Here is a 26,535-nt window from a genome sequence, read left to right on the forward strand (position 1 = left end):
ACTAAAATGAAAACTCTGTAAGCCAGTTGCTCAATACACAAATATTTCTTGAGCACCCTCCATGAGCTGGACTCTGGAGACACAGGAGAAGGGAGATATAAGGCCCTGCCCTCAGGGTGCTTATGCTTTGGTGGAGGAAGACAGTCAGGGACAATACAGCACAATAAGCAAACAAACAAACAAAAAACAGATACGGTAATTTCAGAAACTGAGAAGTGTTTTGAAGGAAATGAAGGATTAGACAGTGACTGGCAAGCTCCCTTGCTAGGTGGGCAGGGAGGGCCTGTGTAAGGAGGTGATGCTTGAATTGAGACCTGAATGAAAAGAGGGTGGTGGTAGGGCAAAGGTGGGGGGGTAGGTGGAATGAGGGGGAGGAGCTTTTCAAGCAGAAGGACCAGCAAGAACAAAGGAAGGCCTGCGATGGAATTGTGGGGGTACATGGGAGGGGCCCACGGGAGCCAGCCTGTGGGGCAAGGTGCCAGAGCAGCTAAGGAAGAAGCCAGGGCATGAGGTCAGAGGTCAGAGGTCCTGGAGCCCCGGGCTGGAAGGTGGGACTTTCTTTTCCTGCATGGCAGACAGGCCTGAAATGCATTCTGGAATGATCACTCCTGGCTCTGTGGAAGATGGACCTTAGCGCAAGATCGTTAGATTTGGGGTAATTTTAAAAGTGGTACCAATCAGATTCATGGGTAGACAGGATGTGGGATATGAAGGAAAGACAGAAACCAAATTCTGTTCACCATTGTTTGCTAGCACTTAAAACAATGCATGGCACACAGTGGACACTCATTAAACATGTGTGGAATAGATACCTGTCTTCAAAGAGCAAAGAATGAGTACCATACAGATGTGGGCATGCACACGTGAGCACACGCACACACATGCACACACACACACACCAGCATCTCTTCAGGCCCAGGGACAGCGCTTAGGTCCAGGACCAGCACCATACACCCTGGCTGTGGGACATGAAGCACATCCCTGTATCCTGCCTGCCCAGGCTTCCTCTAATACTGGACTGGAGCATCCAGGATCTAATTCATTTCCACCATGACAGTGGAAATGATTTAACCTCTCTATGCCTCCACTTCATAACTTATAAGGTAGAAATGATCCTATCCACCTGAGCTACCTCACACCTATGATGTAAAAATGCCACAAACAAGGTAAATCAGCCACTAAGTACACAGCATTTGGTGTGAAACTCTTCTGCTCCTCTTTGGGAGTCCCCGCTAAGGCCAAGCAGGCCAGCAGGTGCCTGGGCCTGTTGGCTCACCACCAGCAAGTCGTTGAAGAGGAACACCTCCCTCTGATGGGCGGCCTGCTTCTGCAGCTTGTTCACATCCGTCACCTCAAAGAGCCGGCTGCAGCAGACCAGGCGGCGATGGGGCACTGACAGCACCTGGAGAGAGGCATGTGCTCAGCAGGAGATGGCCCAGAGCTCAGGGCCCTGCCCCCACCCAAAGCACCCATTTCCCAGAAGAGCAGATGGAGGCCCAGGACACTATTACAGGGCCTGTACTTGACCCTAAACCTCCTCTCTCCTCACTGGGGCTCTTTCCCCTTCCTCACGTTTCTTAGGGAGCAATGCTGGGGGAGAAGGGCTCAGTATGCTGGAGTAAGTGAGGAGGTAAAGGAATGGGAAAGACAGTTGATAAGCACTTCCAGACTGTTCACATCCAGTTGCTGTCAACCTGTTTCCCTCCAAGACCTTCTCGAGGGCACCCCATTTCCCAGGCTGTGGCCTGTAAGATGGCACCCACCCATTTTCCACTGCACACCTAAACGCAAGTGTAGAAAATGGGGGACTACAGGGACACCTCAAGGTGTAAAAACCATCTACTCCAGTGGCATCTGTAGACCAGAGAGATGCTAAAACCTCAGCAATATAGGCTCTGGGCAGAAAAGGGCCAACCCTGTGCAGACTGGGTGGAGGAGCCAGTGCACAGCCTCCAAGGAGGTCCCCAAAGTGCCCCCAGCAATTCAGGGAGGAGGAACTGGAGACCGAACCCAGAACCTGCTCCACACCCTTTGTATTTATGGCATGAAGAGCCTCCACTGTCATGTAAGTAGAGTAGTAAACCAAAGAGAATGCTTACCTTAAAAATAACTGCAAACTCACAACATATTGCCTGTGACACAGGTCGCAACTAAGGGGCACCCCTGTGGTTTGAGATACCACAGTCTAAAGCCTACCTCAGCCTGTTCTCTGTGTCTATCCAGTGGGACTAGCCAGGAATGCCCAGTAGCCATCCTCATTCTAAACCCCCCTATCTAGCCATCCAGATGCTTCAACCCTAGAGCACTGGGCAGTCTTGCCTGACAACTCACCTCAGTCTCCCTGCTGCAGCAGCTGGGAACAGAGGCAACAAGGGTGCAGTGCATGGCACACGGTAGGGACTCAATAACTACTAAGTACACGAGTAATAAAAAGTGTTTTTGAAAGGCAAGGAGGAGAATAGGAGATGTTAGGGAGAAAAAAATGAGAGGAGATTGGCAATGGGGGAGCTTAGCAGACACAGAAGAGGACATGACCCTCCCCGAGAGATACTGCTCTGCAGTGGGCACTTACTGTCTTCATGCCCACAATGGACTTCTCCACCTTGGTGACATACGTGACGTGGTCCTCATTGGACTTGAGCTCCTTCTGCTGTATCCTTTCGTAGATGCCTACCACCAGTTCTCTGGGGATGTCTGCGCCATCATCCACGCCTGCAGTGTGAGAAGGGAGGTGGGCAGGTGGAGGAAAGATGTGTTAGAAGCCTGCAGTCAGAGAGGGGAAGCCCCTACCAGATTGATGCTCCCAAAGGGTGGCCTTGATTTTGCCCTGTCCCTGTTCCAAAGCCTTCAATGGCTGGCTGCCCATATCCACTAAATTAAAGACAAACTCCTTAGCCAGGCACTAGAACTATTATAATATGATCCCAACACACATTACTAGCCTCATCTCCTATTGTTTCAGAACCTCCACTCCCACCTCCAAATACAGCCTCCCTGCACCTGCTATATGACCTTGTTTCTGCAGTCTGTCCTCCATGCATTTGTCTAACCCCCTCTCCCCTGCCCTGCCACGAGAGCATCTTAAAGGCCAATGTTCTGTCTAGTTTCCTTTTGAATTTTTCCCTTCTTGGGCCTCCCTTCCCTTCCAATAAGGAGCACAGTGCTCAGTGATTAGTTGCTGAATGAGTGACAAGATTGTTCCCTCGCTGGGAACGTTGGGAGAATTAGACATTGATTGAAGAGGAGCAGGGCAGCCCATGTGCAATGCAGGTAAGGAGGCCCTCTATCCACCTCCTACTTCATAGTAATGGTAAAACTCTGGTAACAAATATTACTAGCAGGAAATGTATCAACATGAAAACAAATTTCTTTGGAAGTAGAAACAGAGGCAATAAAGAACTACTTTTTCTAAATCTTTAATGACAGTACACTTCTTTGATAAGAGGAAAAAACTGAAAATAAAGCAACCTTGGCAAGTGTCCTCAAAGGAGTTTTCTTATGACTGAAAGGACATTCACCTTCTATGAGCAACTCTCTGTATTGACCCTGTTTCTTCCACATCTGTACTTGGCTCTTAAAGGTGGGCTAATGGGCCATGCAGCACCCCTGGGGGCCTGAAAGAAATCAAACCGGGGCAAGAAAAAGCAGGGATCAAGACTGATTACACAGAGGCTCCCAGGTAAAGATGGTAGGTTGCACACCTGCTCTTTCTGAATCTTCTGGTAAAAAGGAATTTTTAAAAGAGGATACATCCACAATATAGAGATCCAAGATGGCAGTGGATTGAATGAAAGCTACACCGACACTCTTCCAGGACCAAAAGGGAATCACAACTGAAATATAAAAAAACTACCCTGAATAATCAACTGCAACTGAAGAAGAGCTGGAGACTACCCTCATAACCAAGGACCTTTAGGAGTCTGCATAGACTGGTAGGAAGTGTGGAGGCACAATAGGGCTAGCCAGGCTCCCATAGGCAGCAGCTGAAGGTCCAGAGGGATATCTTAGGTGTTGGGGGTTCCCCCACTGAGGACTCTGGGGTCTAAACCCCAAACTGGGCTCCCCAGCCCAGGGCACCAGAACTGAGAAAGATGCCGACATAACACCTGGCTGTGAAAAGCAGAGGAGTTTCTGTCTGTCAGGGAGAGATGTCTGGAAATGCAGGCACCCTCTTAAAGAGCCAACACACAAAGTTTTGTGTGAACTCACTCACCTTGGGTGCCAGCAGAGGAAAGGCAGAGTGGACTAGAACAATATGAGGAGAATCTAGGGGGGTTGGCTGGGGGAATGGGGTTCAGAGGGCAGCCATCCGGACCCTGGTGCTAAGTCTTTCTCCCATACAGCCAAGGACATCTTTCCTGGGCAGACATTTACCTTCCAAGCAGCTTTTGGCGAGGGGGGGTGGGGAATTGCCTCACCCTGCTGGAAAACCTCTGGCCCCACCCTGTGGCCTTTCTACAGCCTGAGGCTTATTAAGAGACTGAATAACAGCCTCTGGGTGCTTTGAGTCTTTGCCTAATTTGCTTCTGGACCCAGGGCTTGGAAACGCACATCGTGGTCCCGTCCAAACACACTCAACCTCAGCAGAGGAAACCAGAAGCTGTGGAGTGTGGAAAACTTCAAACAGGGTACACAAGGCTAGTCACAAACAGTGTTGAACATTGGTCTGCACTAGAGACCATCCAAAAGACTGGGAGTCCTAGCAGATCTACCTAATATATAGAAACAAATCCAAACAGGCAGCCAAAATGGGAAGACAAAAACAAGCCCCAAATGAAAGAACAAGAGAAGTCTCCAGAAGAAGAGCTAAGTGAAATGGAGATAAGTAATCAATCAGATATGGAGTTCAGACTACTGATCATAAGGATGCTCGACAGCATGAAAAAATATAAAGAAACTATGAAGAAAATTAGGAATGACAGGAGAAATAAAAGAAAAAACATTGGAAGGAATGAACAGCAGATTAGGGGAAGCTTAGGATTGGATCAGCAAATTAGAAGACAAGGTAGAAAAAATCAATCAATCAGAGAACCAAAAAGAAAAAACAATTAAAAAACAGGAGGATAGTTTAAGGGAGCTGTGGCACAACATGAAACATAACAATATTCACATCATAGGAGTGTTAGAAGAAGTGAAAGCAAGCAAGGGTTAGAGAACCTGTTTAAAGAAATAATGGCAGAAAACTTCCCTAACATGGTCAAGGAAAAAGTCACTCAAGTTTAGGATGCACAGAGTCCCAAGCAAGAAGAACCCAAAGAGGCCCACACCCAAACACATCATAATTAAAATGCCAAAATTTCAAGACAGAGAATCTTAAAGGCAGTAAGAGAAAAGTAATCTGTTACTTACAAAGGAGCTCCCATAAGGCTGTCAGCTGATTTCTCATCAGAAACTCTACAGGTCAGAAGGGAATGGCATGAAGTATTCAAGGTAATGCAAAACAAGGATCTGAAACCAAGAACAGTCTATACAGCAAGGCTATCATTCAAAATAGATGGTGAAATAAAGAGCTTTCCAGGCAAAAAAAAGGCTAAAGGAACTTATCAGCACCAAACCAGCATTGAAGAAATGTTAAAGGGACTGCTGTAATAAGAAGTTGAAAATGTCCCAATCAAAAAACAGAGGGTAGCTGAACAGATAAGAAAACAAGATCCAAATATGTGCTGTCTACAAGAGACCCACCTCAGTACAAAAGACTTACACAGACTGGAATAAACCCACAAACAAAAACAAAACTTCTGGAGACTTTAAAGGAGAGATCATCAGCAGTACAGTCATAGTAGGGAACTTTAACACCCCACTGACTTCACTGGATAGATCTTCCAGACATAAAACCAACGGGGAAACAGTGACTCTAAATGACACACTAGATCAGATGGATTTAACTGACATTTACAGATCATTCCACTCCAAAGCTGCAGAATAGGGATTCTCCTCAAGTGCAAGTGAGACACACTCAAAGAAAACCCAATTAGAACACAAAACAAGTCTCTACAAGTTCAAGAAGATTGAAATCATATCAAGCATCTTCTGGGACATTTACACAATGGAACACTACGCAGCTATAAAAATGAAGGATCCTTTACCCTTTGAGACAGCATGGTGGGACCTGGTGAGTATTATGCGAAGTGAAATAAGCCTGTTGGAGAGAGTTGAGTGTGTATCTTACTCATATGTGTAATCTAATGAACAAAATAAACTGATGAACAAAATAGATCCAGAGACATAGAGGCAATGAACAGATTGATGAATCTCAGAGGAAAGGCAGGGGTGGGTGGGTGGGAAGAGATTAACATAAGAACTTATATACATATATGCAAGTGTATATACACAGACAATAGTGTGGTGAAGGCCTGTGGGGAGGGGTATATGGTAGAGGAGATCAATGGGGGGGGGGGGAAAGGGGACATTTGTAATAAGTTCAACAATAAAGATAAATTTTTAAAAAAAGGAGGCTACACCCACAAAGACAAAGAGGACAGGGAAGAGCGATGGCACCATGGAGCCTGGAAAGCAGACAAAGGAGTAAATGGGTAAGGAAACCTAAGAAAGTAGACACTGAAGCGCCACAGAACCTAGAAAGGCTCTAGAATTGGTGGCAATAGGAACTCTTAAAGTGGAGGTGAAGGTGGGCTGGAAACAGAAAAATAGTTTGTAAATCTAGAAAACATTTAGATTTTCCTATCCCTTCCTTTACTACAGCAAAACACTCTAGGTTAATCCTCTGAAAGGGATGAACCAGGAACTCTTGTTGGGGGTCCCCCAACCCAGCCAAAGGTGGGAGTCTGTGTTGAAAACTGGAAGATGGAACTGATGTCTAAGTATTAAGAGACCCCCTCAACCCTATTTATCCACAAAGGTCTCAGAATTTTGGAAGCCAGACTCATAGCCTCTGAACAACAGATTGGACATTTCTCTTTTGGGGAATCAACCAGCACAAGAGAAACATTTAGAGATACTGCAGTAGGGGCCCCCAACAAAACAGCTCAACTAAACCACCCTATGAGAAAGTCCACTATTCAGCAGCCCGCCATACTCACAGAGTGTTTAATCAGCTATTTAATGGCTCACTCTTAAAAATAAAAGGACAATCAAGTTTTGTCAACTATATATGAGAAAGAAGTATGGGAAAAACAGAAAACAAAAGCCAGGAGAAATAAAGACAAGCAAGAAGAAACGGAAACAATCAAATAAAAACATATCATTAATGTTTTCAGAGATAATAAGAAGATATCGCATCTACAAAACAAGAATAAAATGCTACAGAAGAGGAACATTTAGAGAACAAAAAAAGAGTTATTTAAAGTGAAAAATATGACAACAGAAATTAAAAACTTAGTAGGAGACTGGAAAGGTAAGGATATCTTCAAGAAAGTCAACTAGAAGACAAAGACGGCAGATAGAAAATTGTAAAAATTAGAAGATCAAACTAGGAGACCTAACAACTGAATAATAAGAGTTCCAGAAGAAGAGTACAGAGAAAATGGAGGGGGAAATGAACAAATACAATATTTAGAAAACTTCCCACAATTGGAGAACTTGTGTTTCTACACTGAAAGAACAACTCAGTGCCTAGTACAATAGAGGGGGTGTGGAGGGGTGGGGGAGAAAAACTTAACAAGGCACGTCATCATAAAAATTCAGAAAACAAAGGACAAAGAGAAGAACCTATGCATTTTCAGAGAGAGAGCAAGAAAAAAATAATAGCAAAAGATCAGGAATTGGAATGACAGAGCGTTCTTTAACATTGTCAGTTAAAAGACAATGGAGCAACACCTTCAAAATTCTGAGTTCAATGTTTCCAATCTGGAATTCTATTCCCAGCTAGACTCCCAGAGTGAAGATAGAAAAAGATACATTCCTTCACACAAGTTCTCAAAATGTTTGCCTCCACAGTGTACTTTTCTTCCTGGGGGAAAAAAAGTGTGCCTTTCTCTCTCAAAGAAGCAGCTATGAAATCTAGGCAACATGAATCTAACACAGGAGCAAGGTGAAGGAGATCCCCAGATAACGGTGAAGGGAGATATCAGAATGACAGCTATGCAGCTATCCAGATCAGAGCAGAACTAGAGGCTCCAGGAGAGACAACTCCCAGAAGATGAAACTCATGGAATACCTGCTGGGACTCAATGTGTGTAGAGGAACTTGACACTTAAGGTGGAGAGTTTAGAGATGAATTAATGGTAGGTACATAGAGAGCTAAGCAAATGGACAAAGAACACAAGTATTCATTCCAAGGAAAATAGAAAGGATGTGTAATCATTATATACTTCAAGACTCAGCTTTGGATGTGTTTACCTAGTCTTAATAACATAAACACTGATGCAAACAAAATGATGCTATAACTATACTGAGAGCATGGGGCTATGACGTAGTTTTAGTGGGAGTAACTTGGGGAAGGTAAATGAAAGAGAGTTAATCTTTATAGTCTATAAGGGGAGATTGCTGTGGTCTGAATGTTTGTGCCCCTGCCAAATTCATATGTTGAAATCCTAATGCCCAAGGGTATTGGGAGGTGGGGCTTTCAGAAGGTGCTTAAGTCAGGAGGATTGAGTTCTCATGAATGGGATTAGTGCACGTATGAAAAGAGACCCCACAGAACTCTCTCACCCCTGGCACCACATGAGGACACAGTGAGAAGCATCAGCTAGAACAAGGAAGTGGGCTCTCGCCAGACACCGAATCTGCTTGTGCCTTGACCTTGGACTTCCAGCCTCCAGAACTGTGAGAAATATGTGTCTGTTGTTTATAAGCTACCCAGGCTGTGGTATTTTGTTATAGCAGCTTGAACAGATTGAGACAGAAATTAATAGATAACACTCAACATTTTAAAAATGAGTAAGTAGCAGAATGTGAAAGAAACCACATACCAAAGTATATATACTGTATAATCCCATTCATATGAAGTTCAAGAGCTGCCACAGCTAGTCAATGGTGATGGAAGGTCAGGAGAGTTGTTACTCAAGGGCAGGGGTATTGAATGGAATGGAATGTGAGAGAATGTTCTGAGGTGAGGACAGTGATCTATATTTAGATCTGGGTGTGATTATCTATCTGTATAGGAACATAAACATTCATCAAGATCTCAGATTTATAGACCTTACAGTATGCATTTTATACCAATAAAAAAGGAGTAAGAAAAAAAGAAGCAGAAAGAAGCGTGTTATTTAGTGAAATAGAGGAAACACAATAAAGAAGGAACAGAATGAAAGTGGTTGCCCCTAAGGAAGGAGAGTGGTGACAGGGGCAGGGACTAATGTTTTTAGTAAGCCTTATAGAACTATTTGACTTTATTAAATTATATTCATGCATAACTTTTATTTTCAAAATGCTAAAAATAGAAAAAATCAATTGAGCACACATCACAGCCTGCCGGGTGGTGCCCTGTATCCTTTAGAAAAAAACTTGGCCGGCAGATTCCATTGGTTATCTGCAGGGCTGACTTAAATGGACCCAAGACTGAAGAGCCCTCAGAAGTTGTGAGGTGGGAAGGGCTGCTACCACCTAGGCTGCAGCTTCGTTGTCAGGGGCCTAGAGGTCAGCCGATGGAGGACAGCATGCAGGGCAAAGGACTTTGCCCAGGGGCTCTCGCTGCTTAGTACAGGGAAGCGGCAGTGGCTCCCGGAAACTCCCCAGACATCCGGCATGCAAGCAACTCTCCCAGGCTGCTACGCAAGACCCGGCCCAGAGAGCAGCGTCCAGCTCCTTTGGCTGCTGCAGTGACGATCTACAATGGGGCTCAGACTCACAGAATTAACACTGAACAGAAGAGGCCAAAGTAGTGGCCTGGCCCACCCCCTGCCCCCACCTCCTCACCTCGAAGGTTCCGGATGAAATCCTCCAGCATCATCTTCCGGTCAGGCTTGATGTTGGGGCTGTACATGTCGGTGTTGAGGAGGATGATGGCAAAGGCCAGGATGAAGATGGTGTCAGGGTTGTGGAACTGCTGCACCACCTCGGGGTTGCACATGCAGTAGCGCTGGCTGTGGTGATGGACACAGAATGGGGACTGAGGCCCCTCCCCAACCCTCCCCAGCCCCAGTAAGTAGGGGGGGTAGTGGGGAGGGGAATCCGGCTCTCTGCGTGCCTTAGATCCAGGCAGCACCCCCTCCCCCCGCTCCACCCTGTTGATCTTTCCGGCAGCCTGGTCTTCTTCCATCTGAGGGGACAGGGCAGGTGTCACACACCCACGGGTCCTACAGCACCAGCCTTGCACAGGTGCTCAGTAAAGATTTGCTCGTTGATGGGATGAGTGAGGTGCATCCAGGCCACCTGAGGGCCCAGTGCTGTTCCAGCTTGGGGAGCTCGAGGGATCCTGTCCCTTTTCTTTCCTTTCCTCCTTTCTATCCAGCCCACCTCTCCCACCTCACCAGGAGGGCTTCTCCCAGCCTTTGACCCTCCATCATCTCCGGACCCTCAGGCTCACAGCAGCTCTTTTTCCCCACCCCAGCCTCTCCCATGCCCCAGGTGTGTGTTTTGAGGGTGTATGAAGGAAGGGGGCTGCAGAAGGGGATCCTACCTGAAGGCCTCTATGAGCCGCTCCACCTTCTGGGCTTCCCCCTGCACACGGATGTGAGCCTGGAACTTGCGCAGGGCCTCGTCCAGCTCCATGCCGGAGAAGTCCATCTCATCCACCACGCAGCTGAGGATAGGTGGGAGCAGGGTCATGAGGAGTCTGCCCCCAACTTCCCCCACCTCACTGGTGGCTGGAAGACCCCACCTTGCTGGGGTAAGGGAGGAGCTTTGCTCCCTGGGACCAAGTAGGAGGGGACTGGTGGGCCTCCCAGGCTTTACTCATCCCCCAGGGGTTTCCCTTGAATTAACTTAAGAGACCTTTGTCATACCTCTCATCTAACACAATGGCCTGCGGGGCCTGTTGTTTCCAGTTCACAGTTAAGAAACCGAGGCCCAGAGAGGTCTGTTGGCTGCCCAAGGCCACAGAGCTAGGTGGAGGGTGAACCTCCAAAGCCCAAGTCCTTTCTTCTCAAGTTCAGAGAGTCTCAGTGTTAGATTAAGGTCTAAGACTTCCATAAATACTACTACTCTCCTATTCTTCCAGAGACCTGTTGGGAGTTTGCATATCTCCGGAGCTTCTCTTTCCAGCCCCCATTTGGGTTTCAGGTGACAGAACCTCCTCCTGCATGGCCCTCCCAGTTCTACCATGGGCTCCCAGGCCCTTCGTTTGCAGCCATGAAGCCCCAGCTCTCAGGGGAGGCTGTGGCCATTGAGAGGAAATGACATATAGTCTTAATGTGGGAGGGGACAGTGTGGAAAACACAGACTCCTGGCCAACCACTGGATTTTTTGTGACTTTAGTTTGCAGACTCACCACTTGGAGCCTCAGTTTCTTCTGAGAAGGTCAGAGTCTTGTTCCCTAAGGTCACTTCCATCTCTTAAATGCCCCCTCTAACCCTGGAGAGTTTGCCTCTGAATGTTCCCCTTTGGTGTGTGGGGGAAGAGGAAGTGGGGGACATGTGCAAATCACTCCCACTAGGCAGTGTCGTTCTTTTGGCTTGGGCTGCTCCTGGGAGCCCTCCCTTCCCCCGGGTCCTGCTTTACCCGCTTTGGGGAGCCTGTCCCCAGGGCTGTGGGCAGTGAGGCAGGAGGCTAGGCCTGGTTCAACCGAAGACCTGATTCTCCCTAAGAATTGCAAAAACTCACACAGGCCAACGAGGCTCTCCGCGCTGATTCCTCCCCTTTCTGCACCCATGCTCTATTCCAATCCTCTCTCTTTGTCCTTTTATACCCAGCCCTCCACTGCCCTCTGGAGGTGAGCAGCCCCCTCTCTGCTCCCACAGCCTCTGGAGACTCCACTACAGTGTCATGACCCAGGAATCAATGCCTTGTCACTGCCTGCCAGTCCATGGAGGGCTGGAGTACAGTGTGTGGCTCAGGACCCAGCTGAGGGACCCAGGAGAGTGGCTGCCCACTGGCAGGGATGAGCCCATTAGCAGGCCCACTCTTGCCATCATCCTGGCTCCTGTGTTGGGCCCGCTGCTTGTGCAGATATCTCAACTCAACCCTGGCTTTGCTCTCAATTTTTAGGAGAAAGCAAGGGGAAACATCCATGTGGTGGTGGTCGTGGATCTGGTGGTCCATGGGCTCTACCTCTCCCACTCTTTTCAGGGGGACCAAGAGGAAGAGAGCAACACCGAGGACTCCTATAGAGGAAGGGCCTCTCCTTCTCCCACACCCTAAGGGCAGGGAGGATGGCTATCTTCGTGCTCGGAGCCCTTCCTGGCTTGGTCCAACCCAGACTTCTCTCAGGCTCATCCATCTGGGTAGTGAGTAGGTCGGAGGGTGGGGCTGGGAGAGGAGGCAAGAATTTGGCGCAAGCATGAGAATTTGCAAAGTCAGTGTCTGAGCACTTGAGACGGACAACTGGGTAGTAAGGGCCAGCAAGTTCAGCCTGATTTCTTGGCAGCTCTTGTCACCTCCTCGTTGACCCCCTCCCCAGTGGAACATGAGCTGTGAGGTCAGCATGATGGGGCCCACATCTGCATGTCCCTGTAGCCCAGCCTAGTCTGGAGTAATAAACCCAGCACTATTGAGCCATACAGGGATGCCCACTGTCCGGAGGAGGTGAACCAGTCATTCCTGAGCCAGGGAGATAGCAGAGAGAGGGAGGAGACAGAGACAGTGAGAGACTCAAAGAGTTAAGTGAGAGAGACAGAGAACAAAGAGACAGAGGGAGAGAGACACACAAAGAGAGTAAAAGAGAAGCAAGGAGGTGGAGAGAGACAGAATGACAAAAAGTGGGGGAGAAAGAACAAGAGAAAAACAGAAACAAGGGGAGAAAAGGGAAAGGAAGGGAAGGAGAGGGGGAGAGGGGAGAGGGGAGAGGGAAGAGGGGAGAGGGGGAGGAAAAGAACATAGGACAAGACAGAGGCAATGGGGGGAGGAAAACAGCAAAGCCTGGACCTGGTGGGCCTGGGAATGAAGTGAGGGAAAGGGGGAAAGCAACGCTGCAGCCTCTCACCCCAGGGGCTCCCACCCCGACTCTTGCAAGACCAAGGGGAAAGACAGTGAACTCTAGCTTGGTCAACCCTGTCTGTGGGGCCTGCCTCCCTAGGGGACCCCAGAATGCCCCCTGGTTCCCCTGGTCTGGCGTCTGGCTGAGCCCCAGGACCACTTGCTTCTGTGGTTTATCTGTTTACTCCTTACTTGGCCCATGACCTCTCCCTGCAGGCCCCTGAACCCTGAGATCCTAACACCCTGTACCCTTCACCAGTGTCCCTCCCAGAGCCTCTGTGCATTTATTATCTGCCCCAGCACCCCGGTCCAGGCCTCACCCATGATGAGGAGAGTGGGTGCCCAGAGGCCCAACCACTGTGGGCAGTCGACAGAAGGAAGCGGTGGAGCAGCTGGGAGAGGGTGGGCTCTGCTCCGCCAAGCACGATGGCCTAGTTTCCAGTCCTTCACTCAGGTGACACGAAGCCAGCTCACAAGCTCTCCGGGCTGCAGCTAAAGGCTCCAGTAATGAGCCCAGAGCCTGAGAGTCAAAGACTGAGACAGGAGATGCAGCCAGGTGGAAACACCAGCCCACGAATGGGGAGCATTACATAAATCAATAACTGCCCGGGGATGATGACTTCAGGGGAGGATACCTGGGCAGTGGGGCAGGACAGTCTCCACATCTCACATCTTTGAAAACCCCATGGAAGGAGGTTTGTTAAAATGTAGGTCCCTGGACCCCACCCCAGGTCTACCCACTAAATATCTGGAGGCGAGTCCTGGGGACAAGCATTCTTCAAATTTCTCCTGCTGATTCTTAAAAAATGTAAACTAATAGCTGAGCTGAGTGCAAGAGTAGAAGGGAATCCGGCCCATGTAGAAGCTTTTAAAATGTGAATCTAACAACTCACGGGCCATCAGGGCAGCAGCTCATGGAGGCTCGTGTGCCCCCCCCCCCAGCTCTCAGGGGCTGCTTTTGCAGTGGGGGTGGTGAGGGAGGGAAGGATGGAGGTACAGACAGACGGGGTCCCCCATCACATGCACACACACATTTCATGCCTTCCTCCTTGCGGTTGCCACCATGGGGCAGCCGTGGTTAATGGGAAGCTCGTGTCCTGGGATTCTCAGATCCTAGTGGGAAGAAATCTCAATGTTTTCTGCAAAACCCCCAGGTATAAGGAGGAAGCCATGCTGAATGGTGGAGACAGGCACTACTACCCCCCAGCAGGCAAATCTCTTCCTCTGTGTAGAGTTGGAGTTGGGCCAGGTGACCTCTCAGGGCTCTCCCCACTCTGACATTCTCTGGCAAGGACCCTGCCCGAAGCAGAGGGCCCCAGTCATTGTCTACGGCCCCATAGGGGCTCCAGGGATGGCAGGAGAGTGAGCGTCATTTCTGGCTGGCTTTGGAACACAGCTCCCGATGACTGCTTCTCCCCATGCCTCCCAGAGAGCCATCTCGTGCCTTCCTGGTGGGGCGAGTGTCTCCCGGGCCAGGTGGCTATGCTCTCTAACAAGCCTGCTCTTGTGGGACCTCACCTCAGGGGTCTCCATCACCCTGGGATCACCCATAATCCTTGCCTCTCCCTACAGCATGATTTTTTCTCACCCCCTAAGTAAAAATTTTGGCCTGTACCTTGACCTCTGCTCTCTCTCCTCTACTTTTACCCTTTTCCATTGCTTCCTTTATTTTGCAGTATCTACCAGCACTTAAAATCTCCCCCTCCCTATCTTCTTTGCCAGCCTGGAATTCTTGTGGGGAGCAGATTGTTGATAGTTCTCCAAATCCACCCTGTTGCCTCTAGCCTGGACAGTCAACTACCATCTCTCCTCTCTGATCATCTTTAAGGTGAAAAACAGCACGTTTCTGGGTGGCATTTTCTGGTGTATAATCTCCCCATTTTACAGAAGCCAAAACTGAGACCACAAGGGGCTTGCTCCATGTTCCCACAACTAGGTCTTCGCATCTCTGTGCCCTCTCCACTTTACTGGGGGGTCCTAACACTAGTGGGGAAGCTCCTCTGTGCTCTCATTTACTGAGTAGTGTTCTTAGTGCCTCACTAAGCTTCCAATGACAATCTTCTCAATCCATTGTTAATGCATTGTTAATTATCTTGTTATTTTTATCACACGTGGGAAACTGAAGCTCACAGGAGAGCTGGCCCTGCAGGGGGACTGCATACACAGAATTCCTTGCTGGCATCTCCAGGGCCAGGCAAACCTGCCCCCGGCCCTCCAATGCCTGGTGCTAATGTGTCTCTCCCTGGGGGCTGCTACCTTATCCAGAGGCATGATAGGAGCCTGTGAGGGGCCAAAGGGGAGGTGCCACTTCTCTGACAGCAGTCAAGATGAGGCTGTGCGGCCACCCTCAGTTTTAGAGCTGGCCTGGGCACACAGCCCACAGCAGGGGGCTAACTCCTTGCCCTCTTACCTTCCCTTTTCTTGTCTGCCCTCCCGCCCTCCCGCCCTCCCGCCCTCCCGCCCTCCCTTTTTTCCTTTCCCCCTTCCTTCCAAGAAACATGCAGTTAGTGTCTCCTGTGTGCAAGACACTGTGCTAAGGACTGGTATAAGTGCAAACAACATGAACACAGCCCCTGTCCTGATGAGAGACACATGGAATTTAAAATAATTATTTCTTTATAATTGTGACGAGTCCTATGTAGGCAAAAGACAGGGTTCCATGAGAGGACAAAGGAGACGTGTTTTATATTGGCGTATTTAGAAAGGCCTCTTTGAAGATATGGTATTTGAGCTGAGACTTGGAAGACAAGTAGGAGCTGACCAAGGGAAGATGAGGGCCAGGGGAGAGCTTTCAGGCAGAGTGGGGGAACCATATGCCAAGGCCCTGTGGTAGGAAAGAACTTTCAAGGACCTAGAAAGGGTGAATGAGGCTGCAATGCAGAGTTTAAAGGGGAGAGTGGAGAATGGCGGACTGTGGGGCCAGGGAGGTGAGCAGGGGCTTGACCAGTCAAGAGCCTTGTGAGTCAAAAGGAGGATTTTGGAGTTTATACTGAATGCAGTGGGAGACAATGGAAGGGTATGATCGGAGGAGTGATGTGATCCAGTTCGTTTTAAGAAAGCTTTCTGGCTGTTGGGGAGAGAATGAACAGGGGAGAGAAACAAGAACAAAGCAGGGGGCCCAGTTAGGGTGCTACTGCAGAGTCCAAGTCAGAGGGGATGGAGTGTGGGCCAAGGTGCAAACAGTGGAGACACACCGAATGCACAACCTGAGATACATCTTGGAAGAAGAACAGATGGAACTAGGTGAGGGAGGGGATTCGGGAAGTGGGACAGAGGAGTCAGCGATGAGTCTCAGAGCTCTGGCGTGGCACCTGGGGGCCTGGGCTCATGTTTTAGGATGAGTGGGTGACAGGGTGGACGCAGATGCTGGAGGAGAGGTGGGGACTTCAGTTTTGGACACATTAAGTTTGAGATGTGCTTTCATATAGTATTAGCTTTTCCCTCTCTACTAAATCATTCTCATTAACACCTAAATTATTTTCTATTTTACAAATTAAAACCCTGCTCTGACCCTTCTTTGCTCTCTAGAAACTTAGTCCTTTTCTCTATTTCTCTTTAGAGCTAAACTTCTAGAAGGTATCCCTTCCATGCTGTCTCCACGTTCCCAATCCCATTCACTTTCAGCCAACTCCGGCCATGCATCTACCCGCAGCATTCCACGAGAAGTCTCTTGCCAAGGCTGCCAAGTCCAGTGGCACCAACTTCTGTCCTTGTCCCACCAGCCTCTTGGCAGCATCAACCTGGTTAATGCTCCTGCTTAAAACGCTCTTCTCTCTTGCTTCCTCCACACCGCCCTCCCCCAGTTCACTCTTTCCTCTCTAGAGGCACCCCTCCTCCTGCTCCTCCCTCCTCCCCCTTCCTCCTCCCCCCCTCTCTCCCCCTCCTCCTCCTTCCCCCCCTCCTCTTCCCTCCTCCTCTTCCTCCCCTCTCCTCCTCCCTCCTCCACTTCCTCCCTTCTCCTCCCTCCTCTTCCTCCTCCCTCCTCCTCCTCCTCCTCCTCCCTCCTCCTCCTCCTCCACCCCTGCCTCCTCTGCCCAACTTCTAACTTCCGGCTGGGCGGGCCTCTTAGCAGCTCTTCTCTAGGTGGCCTCACCCATTCCAATCGCTCTAAATGCTGACTTCATGCTGACAACTCTTATGTTTATCTCTTGTGATGAATTCACCCTTATTATTTTATTACTAGTCCCTAACTAGTTAATGTCCTTTTTGGTGTTGGTATATTGTTTATAAAAGACTGTGTTAAGTAGTGGTGTCGCTGAGCGTGGAGGGCTCATGTAAACTATCAACTCTGTGCCTTCGACTGGAACTTAACCAGTCCCCTTCTGTGTTCCTCCTGCTGTCTGAATCTGGGTGCTCTTATCTGAACATCATGGGCAATACTCCGACGACCACAGGTGGTGCTAGCATCTCTTGCAGAGAAGTCAGGTTGTATATATTTTATGTTTTACTTGGTATTTAATATTTTAACTTGTTCTCAGTAAATATCTGACAATGTCTGGTTTGAGGAACTCTTCAGATTAAAGTCCCCAAACCCAGCATCTTCCTCCACCCCCAAACTGAAAATATATGCATGTTTATTTAGCATGATTTGTGCACATTACTGCACTGGGCTTGAAACACAAACATATTCATATGCAAAGACTGAGTATTCTGAGTTCTCAGCAGCTCAGGAGGCTGCCCACCAGGATCTGGCCACCCCTGTTCTTCTACACTGGTCACCAGGCCCACTGCTTTTCCATGCCTCCGGGCTGCACTGACTCCTACCCTCCCTGAGGCCACTCCTGAGATTTAAGGCATCATTCCCTCCACAACGTGTCTGCAATAGCCTCCTAACCAGCCTCGCTGCCTCCAAATCATACTCCAGAACAATCCTTCTAGGACACCATTTGGCCCTGTCACTCATTCCTCTGCTTATATTTTTTCAAGGGCTTCCCACATCCCTTGCAGGAAACGCGACCTCCTCAGCAGAGCAAGCCAGGCCCTGTTAGCTTCCCAGCTCCCCCTGCCCCTTCGGCACACTGGCTCCCCTCCTGCCGTCTCACTAACATGCCCCCCCACTTTTGCACACACTGTTCTTTCTTCCTGCCACCCAACCCCAACTTTGCAGGCCTCTGTTCAGTGGGCAGTCTCTCAGTATTCCTCGACCCCTGCTGAACCCTGGGCACGCCTTCTGCTTGCCACTGTAGTTGTGTTCTAACATTCACCTGCCTGTCTTCCCTCTAGGCTATGCCCTCCTTCAGGAAGCGGCAGTGCTCAGAATCTCTGCATCCTTATGTATGAACCCAATAAACATTTGTAGGATGAGTGAATAAGTGAGAGACCAACTGAGTAAATGAACGAGAACTCGAGCAACGTGGTCAGCTGGGGAAGGAGTCCAGTAGCTTGTGCCTTTGGAAGCTCTGCCTGGTTCCCCACGATGGCTAGGCCCACCAGCCTGCTGTGCAAAATCATCAGGAGTTGACCTGACACTTGGACAAGCTGCCAGGGAAATGGCCCCGTGGATTCCGTCGTGTGGAGTGACATCCTTCCCTCTCCCCTCAGCTGCATATACGAGTGAGTGAGTGATGAGATCCCGGCACACGGGGGCTGACTAGACAGCTTCCAACAGTGCTCGTCTGGACCTGCCTCTGCAGGTGCCGCTGAGAGGTGCGTCACGAGTGTTGTGAAGCTCCTTCTGCGCAGGCCTCCCTCTTTCCTGTGGGTGTCTGCAGGGGCTACAGCAAGTACCCCACAAGGTGGGGGAAACATCAGCACAGATGTTCCCTGCATCTGTGTAAAGAGGTACAGTCGTGTATAGAATGGCTCAGCACTGATCTGTGCGTGGAATCAGTTTGTGTTGCAGGGAGTTCTACATGATCTGTGATCAAAATGAATTTCGTCATCTCGACTTTTTTTTTTTTTTATGACAGTAAAACAATGTCTGGCAGACAAAGGAACTGGTTGGGAGCTGAAAGTAGGTAATGACAGCAGCAGGGATTTCTAATTGGCCAGAACAGACAGTAAAGATCTGGAAGGTGAGGTGCAGGCTGAGGCAGGGAGGAGGTGTGTGCATTACAGACCTGGGACTTGTGCTGCTGGTAGAGACAGCTTTCAGGTTTCAGAATGAGGGTGGAAAATGAAACCACCCACTGCCATGGGATGTAGGAACCCTGGTTTTATTTCTGCAGTTCTTGGCTCATACAATTCAATTAAAAATATCCGCATACGCCAGAAAGTTATTTTTGTTAGCCGGAACTCATAACATGCCCAACAAAGGTCAAGGCTTTTTGGAAAAGTGCAGTGTGGCTAAGAAAATGAAACAGAGGGAAGCTGACGCAGGAGGATCTGCCAGTGTTCCTGGTGATGACATGAGGACAAATAAAATCTTATTTGAGGGGGACCCAGAAGAGATGGCAGCCAGTCAGACCTTGAGAATTTAGGAACCGAAAGAACTCCGTGTAAACTTCCTAAACACATTAGAAGCCAGTGTGGATGCCCAGAATGATTTTCCTTTTTCTGGGCCTGGCAAGCATCCCTGTTTGCCAGTGGATCTCAGACTTGAGCAGGTATCAGAATCAAATGCAGGTTTATTACCACACAAATTGCTGTCCCCAGACTTTCTGATGCACTGGGTCTGGGCTGGAGTCTGAGAAGATGTTGCTAACAAGTTTCCAGGTGCTGCTGCTGCTGTTCTGGGGCCCACACTTTGAGAACCACTGCTCTATGCCAGCAACAGAAGGTGGAATGAGAAGGCAGGCCTCTGGTGTCAGATGCCCTTGGGTTTGAATCTTGTTTCTACCATTTAGCTATTCAGTCACTCAGCCTCTCTGTGCCTCTCTTTTCCCATCTGTAGAATGGAGCTGATACCTATAACACCTCATGGGCAGAGTGGTTATAAGTTTTAAAGGAGATAATGTATGTAAAGTTCTTAGTATAAAACAAAGCTTAATAAATGATAATTTTCTTTATGTACCTGGAGACCAAGTCTGGATTGACATGCCAGGTAAGTAAGTGGACTTGGAAAGTTCCTTCCCTCTAGCATAGGTATTAAGACCCTTTCCCTCACCACCAAATACTCTGCCTGAAATTATACTACTAGACATTCATCCACCAACCCTTTAGAGGAAACTGAATCTAGCTCAGTCTTCTTGAGATTTATGAATCAGTTTCTTGGCTCTGCTTCCTTCTCAGATGAAAGGGTCAGAGCATAGCAAAGGTAAGTCAAGGGATAGTAACTGATACCATTCATTTTCTCTTCCACTGGCCAGGGAGCTAGTCATTTCTTCTTTCTGGGCTTCAGTTTCTGCCTAGGTAAAATGAGGGGGCTGGACTAGTGGACCATCCAAGGGATCTTCCAGTACCACGATTCACACCTGACAAGGACTATAAAGGCATCAGGTTCACACTGGTCTTGGGATACAGTACAGAGGTAGGAAGATGTAGGCTTAGAAGCTCAGGTTATGGAACCATGCTGCCTGGCTGAAGATCTCAGCCATTGATTAGCTCTGTGATTGTGGACAAGCTACCTAACCTCTGCTCTTCAGGTCCTTCATTTGGCTCAGCTTAATAGCACTCACCTGGCAGAGTGGCTGCGAAGATGAAATGAGGTTTTGCATGGTATGGGTCTTGGAACAGTGCCTGCTGGCACACAGTAATTGCTTGATACGTACATGTGAGCTGTCACTGCAATGTCTCGAGGCCTGCTCACTCAGAGCCAGCCCTCCTAAAATCCCAGGAGAGCATAGCTTCCAGGAAGCTTCTTCTAAAGTCCCACTTCAAAGAGTGGCCAGTCTCAGCCACACCTGAACATCACACAGGGATTAGGACAGACCCCTCCAGAGCTAGGGCCTGAGTAATTGGGAAGGAACTGGGGGGTAGGTATGTTCATTTTTGTGTAAAAGCCCAGTTTGTATGATAATGTGACCAAGCCAAGGGGAGTCTGAACTCTGGACTTGTTCACCCCACACTCGGGGCCCCAAGATCTCCAAAGGAGTAAGTAGTTCTTCAGTGCTCATGATTCTTTACTGTTAAGGGGTAGCTCTCATTTATGTGTGTGTGGGAGGGGGGATAGGTGGGTGAGTGGTTGGGGGTTTGGGGGAGGGCACTGGAAAGGTAAGAGGTCAAGGCCATAAAATCCCAGACATCACTTTCAGAAGAGATCCCCTCCTTCCATTCCTCTGGGTGGTGGCAGCGTGAAGTTTGCAGAGCAAACTTGGGAAATAACCCCAAAGTCTATCCCTTTCTGCCCCAGGCCTCTCTCCACCCTCTCCCCACACTTAAGGGTTTGCCTGGGCCCCAGTGGACTCTCCTCTTCCTCGCAGAATTCCTCAGGAATAAGGCAACAGTTCTGAGGCACACACGGCACTATGGGCAGAATGTTCTCAAATAATTTCTTCCTAGTGATGAAAGGCCGAAGCTTTCTAGCCTGTTGAGTACGACAGACAATCTGTCTTCATTTCTGAATGTCCCCTACGAACAAATCTATTAAATTCTGGCCAACACATTTCTATGGAAATGAAATCATGAAGTCTGACTAAAATGTCAAACTCTAATATCTAACAAAGAATGAAGTAGACAAAGTGAGAGTAGGAACATTTGGGAAACTTCCTTCTGGCAGCTCAAACCAAAACCTGCCCTTCGAGCATTTCTGGGGAAATGACAGACACTAATGCCCTCCATGTGTATGAGATGCCCATTGCAAAGATCACTTGGGCCAGAAAAGAGACTACTCACAGCCAGCACAGAACAGTCCCCATTCACAGCCTTCAAACCTGCTGAAGCAAACATTTCAGGAAGGAAATAGAGCACAGCCAAATTTCCCAGCCATGTGAAAACTGCAAGGGAGAAGCTTTCAGCCCCAAAAGATCCTAATCCCTGCTGCTGTCTGGCTCCCGCTGCTGGGCCAGCCACTCCCCCTGTCTCCTCAGCACCCAGAGGACTTCCTCAGAGTATAGCATGGTCCCCAAATGAGCTCCCTTCCTTCCTCAGAAGTTCTTGCTGTCTAGGGAGTAGAACTGAAGAGTCTTTGGTTTCCCTGTGTTGGGGGTGGGGTGTATGTGGGGTGGGTTTGGGGGACGTATATCTAATGCCCTGTGCTTTCAAGTGGGAAAGATAATAATAGAAATAGCTAACATTTAAAAAAGAATTTACTAAGCATCAGGTGCTGAGTTACGCATTTTATGTGCATTGAAAATATTTCATTCATATTAGATAGGTACTATTTCCCCATTTTACAAATAAGGGAAGTGAGGCTGGTTTCTCCTTAAAAAGAAAAAATGCCCTTTCCAGGTAAACACAGATGGACATGATCCTTTGAGCTCAGAAGGCCTTCTATTATTATTTGAATAAAGCCTGGTTGAATACGTTCCTTCTTGGAGTGTGTTGTCTATGGAAGTAGGGCACAAAGGGATGGGAGGTCAGCTTCTAAGAGCCCCGAGGGCCTGATGCTGGAAGCAAATGTTACTGCATCTATGATGCTCAGACACAGGTCAGCGCGGAGGCAGATTCTGCTCAGGCTCCCCTTCCTTCTCCCACAGGCATAAGAGTTGGGAGGGGGTATCTGGGGGTCCCACCCTTTCCTCTTCCAGAGGCCTCTCCCCTTCCTGTCTGGCTGCTCCTTGGAGAGTGCTGTGGCTTGTCTTGTCTCAGTCTCCAAGGGGATGGGTGATTTATGTCCTTTTATTCAGCAAACAGCCTTGTATAGAACGGATGTAAGTTGCTGAATGTCACCAGGCGGGGGCAGGGGAACTGTGTAGAATCCCAATGAAGCCTTCCAGGCCTGGGCAAAATGGCACTGGTGACTTGGTTATTGTGTGTTTTCTCTGGTGGAAATAAGGAAGAGGCAGAGGGTCCTGAAAGGTACCAGAACAGCTGGCTTGAGAGGCAGGGATGTGTCAAAACCCCAGCATGTGGCTCCCCTGCTAGTGCCTGCCTCTTCCTGCGTCCCCACCTTCTTCCTCCTGGCACTTTGCAGGAGACAATCCAGGTGGTCAGCAAACTGTGGCCTTGGGGGAGGAGGGCTCCTTTCTGTGTGCAGAGGCTGAATGTGCCGAGCCCTCCGAGCCCAGGGCCCGCGTGGCTGCAGAATAAAGCATGAGGGATGAGGCATTCACTGGGGCAGAACTGGGGCTCAGCTCTGTACTCAGTCTCCCCCAAACCCACAATGCTGGCTGGAGCCTGCTTGGTCCTCCTGCCTCCTTTTCCATGCTTCTCCATTCTTCTCTCCCAATTGACACCTGGGCCTGTAAGTTCCCTGACGCATGAGCCATTCCTATTCTTCCCCCATCCACATACATACACAGGACAGCTAGCTCAGCCCCGTTTCCAACATGTGGTAGGCACTCGGTGTTCAATGAATGCGTGATGAATGGTCATCTTGTTCTCCCATGAACTCTGGTGCCCTGCACTGCCCTGGAGCCTGAGGAATGCTCTGGCAGGATGACAAAGCAGGGCCCCCATGTTTAAGGTGAATGATTCTGCACGATGCCAGTGTGCTACAGATGCAATGGGAAATGGGGAAATTGATAGATTCACAGGAGTTGTAGGGACCTCTGAGATCACACAGCCTAATCCTCTGGTTTTACAGATGGAAAACTGAGGCCTAGAGGAGAAGTGCCTTCCAAAAGCTACATAGTGTGTTAGGAGCAGAGCCAGGTTCAGAGATGGGCCCTTCCTCTCAGGTCCAGCCATCTCTCCTACCCCGCCACTGCCTCCTGGGCCCAGGCCTGGCCCTGCCTCAGCTGCTAGCCCAGACCCCAGCCCAGGTCTCCCGCCAGCACAGGCTGCACGGCTGGTCTGAGTCTCCAGCCCACACATTCCATCTCGCAGGGAGGGTGGCAATTAGTTTTCATTGTGCTGCTCAGCGTGACCTGGGCTGGAGAAAAACCGTAGGTTCCCAGTACTCCAGGTCAATGTGAGCCTGGCAGGTTAAAATTCCAGGGTCAGGTGACACGGGGACTAGGGAAGCAGAAGAGAGAGAACAGAGCAGACAGTCAGGGCCTGTGAGTGAAGCAGTCGCCCCTGTACTCAGAGCACAGAGACAAAGCAGGGCCCCCCGGGGGTGTGGAACAGTCCGAAAGAACAAAGCCATAGGGCACAACACCTCCACTCGCCCTCCTACAGAATGGAAAGGGGACAAAAGCCAATGAAAAAGCCAGAGAGGGGAACCAGATGGAGGAAAAACAGGGGAAGGGAAGCGTCTGAAAAACCTGATCTTTCTCCTCTTCAGCAGGGGTGGTGGTGAAGGGAAAGGGGAGTCAGAGGCAATGGCAGAAGAAGGGAGGGTGACAGGGAAATGCTGCGCATTCATCAGTTTATTTTCCTTTGTGAGGCACTCAGAACATCTCAACCATCGATGTGAAAGGGACAGCAAACTGTCCAAAGCCACTGAGAGTCAGAGGCAGGAGCTGGGTTCTGGGGATTTCATGGTCCCTCAGATGGACCCAAGTCCCCATTCTTCTGACTGTATGCAGTTAGACAACCACCCTACCAGTAAATTTAGGAATACGACAAGGATTCCATGGGGCAGCTGGTCCACTCCTCATCAGCCAACATCCACACTCCACAGGCAGGGAAACGCGGGCCCAGACAGCACCAATACTGCTCCTTAAACTAAGCCAGGTCTCTGAGCTCCCACTCCAAGGACAGTGACTACCTTTCCGGTCAGGTTGGGTGACTCTCACACTTCCAAAGCCTTGATTAGGAGCCCTCTGCCCCTCTGCAGCAGGCCCTTGCTGCTCCAAGAGCAAGGACAAACAGGAGAGGTTCTCCTAGGACCCCAGGGGAAACACTTCTGTTGACTGTATCCAAGGAGAAAAGGGGAAGGGAAGTGGGGGTGGCTCCCTACAGAATGGTGACCTTCAAGAACATCTGAGCCTAGGGGGCCCAGTGGGAGAGAGAAGGTACATCTGGGGAGTGGCAGGGGCCTGGAACAGACTTCCTGGGACCTCACCCTCTCTTTGCCAGGGAGGGGTGCTCCAAGTCCTGCTCCTCAAGTAATGCCACCCCTGCCCGGCAGCTCGAGAGGGGCAGCGAGTGTGAAGAGACTCTTGCCTGTTCACACTGGCAAAGCTGAACACTAGCAAAGGGAGCCCCCTCACCCCACCCCCCACCTATTAGACTGGAGAGCAAGTTTCTTTGATTGTCGTGATTTGGGTGGTCAGTCCATCTTTATGGAATCATAGTGTTTTCCTGCTCTAAAACCCCTCAGTCTAACCCCTTCTTTTTTCTGCCTCATGTTTGCCTCCACCGATATGAAAATGATCCTAGGTGGGGAGCAGGTAGATGCTTGGGGGGGGGTCTGGGGGCTCGACAGGTGGCAAGGAGAGGGTGGGTTGAGGGGTCTGTTCCCCAGGTGGAGAAGGCCCCAGCACTGACAGCCCTCTCCTCTCCAGGCCCATTTTCTTGCCCCTGAGGGTGGGAGAGAAGGTGGCCTTTTTGTCTCCTTTGACCATTTCTGTACCAATGGTACCCTGCACATAATGTGCTCAATAAATAAAAGACTTTCTAGGGGAAACAGGCTGGTCAAAATGCAGTGATTGGCTAAAGGCCATGGGGATTCTGGTTCCTGGGAACAAACAGGAAACTGCTAGGACTAGGGAGAGGCTTTCTGGGAAATGGACAAGACTTCAGACATCCCTCTTTCTTCCCTGAGTCCTTCCTAGCTGAGGTCCCCCATCCCAGTGGGAAGGAGGGAATTGAGGGAGGGGGTGGGGAGCCCCGGGGGTGGGGCACTCACTCCAACACGTCGTGGTTGAACTGCTTCTTGTTGTTACCCAGGAACTCTCCAATCATCTGCCGGCTGAGGCCTTTACGCTGGAGCAGGAAGTGGGCCACTCCGATGGGGGTGTCAGGGATGAAGCCACGTGAGATCAGGAACTGGATGCCCTTGTCTGGGTTTCTGGGGGTGTGGATGGGGGTGGGGAGAAGGAGTGGAGAGTGAGCCAAGGCTATCCACGGCTTCTTTCTCTGTTCTTCCAGCCCATGGAACCCATAAAAAGTGTCTGGAGGTCCTTGGAAAGAATTCTCAGGAAATGCCAGGATTCTTTCCACAGAAGAGGGGATCCCCATCAAAAGCACCTTTCCCCTGAGCCTCACCCTCCTGAACCATCCCACAAAGGAGTGAAGATAGTGTGGGGCGGGAAGGGGGGAAGGGGAATTCCAGAACAGGTGAAGAGGTGTCTTCCCTCTTTCTGCCTCACTCCCACCAGATCTCACCCAGAGGCCTGTCAAGAGGTCCCCAAGGTCCTGTTGTCTATATGCAATACCCATCCTGGAATTTGGAGAGGATGAGATTAGGAACAGCGGTGAGATCTCCCCCACATTCCCTGTTCCCTGTGGATGGTGGATACACAAGAATCCTGTTCTCCGGCATTTACAGTCCCAGGCTTGAGTCTATGTGTGGGTGTGGGTGTGGGTGTGGGTGTGGGTGTGGGTGTGGGTGCTGTGTCTTAAGGCAGTTGTGCTCACAGTGTGGTCTGCAAATCCATGCTCTTCCCTGAATTGTTTCTTACTCGTCCAGGAGAAGATAAGTACAGAAATAGAGGGTAAGCATTTAGAACCTTTTACAGCACTTTGACATTTTCA

General features: G+C 49.5%; 1 protein-coding gene across 2 annotated transcripts in view; it reads right to left on the reverse strand.

Annotated features, from left to right (window-relative positions):
• IQSEC3 (IQ motif and Sec7 domain ArfGEF 3) overlaps positions 1 to 26,535 on the reverse strand; it is a gene marked incomplete at its 5' end in the record, with an annotated part of 104,722 nt that overhangs the window by 13,455 nt on the left and 64,732 nt on the right. For both annotated transcript variants that reach the window (XM_081130144.1, XM_081130143.1), the window contains 5 exons: positions 1,277 to 1,402; positions 2,573 to 2,712; positions 9,817 to 9,983; positions 10,520 to 10,642; positions 25,688 to 25,849. In XM_081130144.1, the coding sequence (XP_080986270.1) occupies positions 1,277 to 1,402; positions 2,573 to 2,712; positions 9,817 to 9,983; positions 10,520 to 10,642; positions 25,688 to 25,849 (718 nt within the window). The remainder of the gene's footprint in view (positions 1 to 1,276; positions 1,403 to 2,572; positions 2,713 to 9,816; positions 9,984 to 10,519; positions 10,643 to 25,687; positions 25,850 to 26,535) is intronic.

The sequence above is a fragment of the Miniopterus schreibersii genome, assembly GCF_964146895.1.
Source record: "Miniopterus schreibersii genome assembly, chromosome: 2".
Classification (NCBI taxonomy): Eukaryota; Metazoa; Chordata; class Mammalia; order Chiroptera; family Miniopteridae; genus Miniopterus; species Miniopterus schreibersii.